This window comes from Nothoprocta perdicaria, unplaced genomic scaffold (assembly GCF_003342845.1).
Source record: "Nothoprocta perdicaria isolate Ctin4 unplaced genomic scaffold, notPer1 scaffold_822, whole genome shotgun sequence".
NCBI classification, from domain to species: domain Eukaryota; kingdom Metazoa; phylum Chordata; class Aves; order Tinamiformes; family Tinamidae; genus Nothoprocta; species Nothoprocta perdicaria.
Genome location: NW_020456113.1, coordinates 10790 through 13104, shown reverse-complemented (window position 1 = coordinate 13104; position 2315 = coordinate 10790). Strand labels below are relative to the sequence as shown.

The following is a 2315-nucleotide window of genomic DNA, read 5'->3' as shown; positions in this document are numbered from 1 at the left end:
CCGTTCCCCCCGTTTCCGCGCAGCCTGCCCTACGGGCCGCGGCCCAACCGCGCCGCCAACATCCACATCACGGTGCGCCGGGACCTGCTGGCCCAGGAGCGCRGCGGCGCYGCCGGCACCGGCAGCCGCGACGGYRGYGGCGCCCGGCGCAGCTGGTTCAAGATCACGGTGAGCACCGGGGCGGGGGGGCTGCTCCCGGTGCCCCCGGCCGCTCCCCGATGCCACCGCTTCCCTCCCAGATTCCGTACGGGAAGAAGTACGACAAGTCGTGGCTGCTGAGCTCCATCCAGAACTTCTGCACCGTGCCCTTCACCCCCGTCGAGGTGAGCGCGGCTCCGGGGGGCCGGGGGCCGTTCCCCAATCCCGGGGGCTGTTCCCCAATCCCGGGGCTCTTCCCGGGGGCCGTTCCCCCCATCCCCAGGGCTGTTCTCCAATCCCGGGGCTCTTCCCGGGGGCCATTCCCCCCATCCCGGGGGCTGTTCCCCAAACCCGGGGCTCTTCCCGGGGGCCGTTCCCCCCATCCCCGGGGCTGTTCCCCAATCCCGGGTCTCTTCCCGGGGGCCGTTCCCCCCATCCCCAGGGCTGTTCCCCAATCCCGGGTCTCTTCCCGGGGGCCGTTCCCCCCATCCCCGGGGCTGTTCCCCAATCCCGGGGCTCTTCCCGAGGGCCATTTCCCCCCATCCCGGGGGCTGTTCCCCAATCCCGGGGCTCTTCCTAAGGGCCGTTTTCCCATCCTGGGACTGTTCCTTCCTCTCGGGGCTGTTCCCAGGGGCCATTCCCCCCATCTCGGGGCCATCCCAGGGGCCATTCCCTCATCCTGGAGCCATTCCCAAGGGCCATTCCCCGTTCCCGAGGCCATTCCCCCCTCGCAGGGCTGTCCCTGGGGGCCCACCCCTCCATCCCAAGGGCCCTTCCCGACCCCGCTCCTTCCCGCCGCTCCGCAGTTCCACTACGACCACAACCGGGCCCAGTTCTACGTGGAAGACGCCACCACGGCCAGCGCGCTCAAGCAGGTCTCCCGCAAAATCATCGACCGGGATAACTACAAGGTGCGGAGCGGGCGACGGCGGCCGCGCGCGGGAGCCGCTCCGACGGCACCGGGACCGACACCGGCACCGGCAGCACGTCCCCAGCGTTGTCCCTTGCCAGGTCGTCATCATCATCAACGCGTCGGGGCCGCCGCAGTCGCTGCAGAACGAGCTGAAGCCGGAGGAGATCGAGCAGGTGAAGGTGAGTGGGGCCAGGAGGGGCAATTTTGGGGCCAGGAGGGCCAATTTTGGGGCCAGGAGGGGCACGTTTGGGGCAGAAGGACCAATTTTGGGGCAGAAGGGCCAATTTTGGGGCCAGGGGGGGCACGTTTCGGGCAGAAGGGCCAATTTTGGGGCAGAAGGGCCAATTTTGGGGCCGGGGGGGCACGTTTGGGACAGAAGGACCAATTTTGGGGCAGAAGGGCCGATTTTGGGGCCAGGAGGGGCACGTTTGGGGCAGAAGGACCAATTTTGGGGCAGAAGGGCCAATTTTGGGGCCAGGAGGAGCACGTTTGGGGCCAGAAATGGGAATTTGGGGCCAGGCAAAGCAGCCTCCCTGAGTCCTCTCGCCGTTCCCAGCTGTGCATGAGCAAGCGCTACGACGGCTCGCAGAAATCCCTGGACCTCAAGAGCCTCCGCACGGATCCAGGTGAGCACCGGGGCGGCTGGGGCCGCGGAGGGGCCGCGGCCAGGCGCCTGATCCCGCTGATCCCGCCGATCCCGCTGCAGATTTGGTGTCACAGAGCATCGACATGGTGCTCAACCAGCGCAGCTGCATGCAGGTGGTGCTGCGCATCATCGAGGAGAATATTCCCGAGGTGAGGGCAGCGTCCCGGCGGGATTTGGGCCGGGATCTGTGCTGGGAACCGGCTGCGATCCCTGGGATTTGGGCTGGGATCTGGCTGCGGTCTGTGGGATTTGTGCTGGGATCTGAGCTGGGAATTGGCTCCGAGCTGTGATCCGTGCCGTGATCCACCTGTGATCGGGAACACGACCGGCTTGTGACTCGCGCTGCATCCCGGCCACGATCCCGGCCACAATCCGGCCGTGATCGCATCCCGATTTGTCACGATCCGGCCACGATCCGGCCGTGATCGCATCCCGATTCGTCGCGATCCGGCCACGATCCACACCGTGATGCCCGATCCGCGCTGGGCACCCTGTTACTGGTGCCGGGACCCGGCCCTTTCCCACGGCTCCGCGCCCTGGCCCTTTCCCGTTATGGGTGCTGGGACCCGGCTTCTCGCCCCGCCCCCTTTCCCTTTTTCCCCGCCCCCTTTCCCTTTT

The 2315-nt window shown here is 67.7% G+C and overlaps 1 protein-coding gene across 1 annotated transcript in view; it reads left to right on the top strand.

Moving 5' to 3' along the window:
* The window catches only part of LOC112958221 (nuclear RNA export factor 1-like), a 10912-nt gene that overhangs the window by 1886 nt on the left and 6711 nt on the right, over positions 1-2315 (top strand). The window contains exons 2-7 of the mRNA XM_026052020.1: positions 24-168; positions 240-323; positions 945-1049; positions 1150-1230; positions 1608-1677; positions 1758-1983. Coding sequence (XP_025907805.1) covers positions 24-168; positions 240-323; positions 945-1049; positions 1150-1230; positions 1608-1677; positions 1758-1983 — 711 coding nt within the window. The remainder of the gene's footprint in view (positions 1-23; positions 169-239; positions 324-944; positions 1050-1149; positions 1231-1607; positions 1678-1757; positions 1984-2315) is intronic.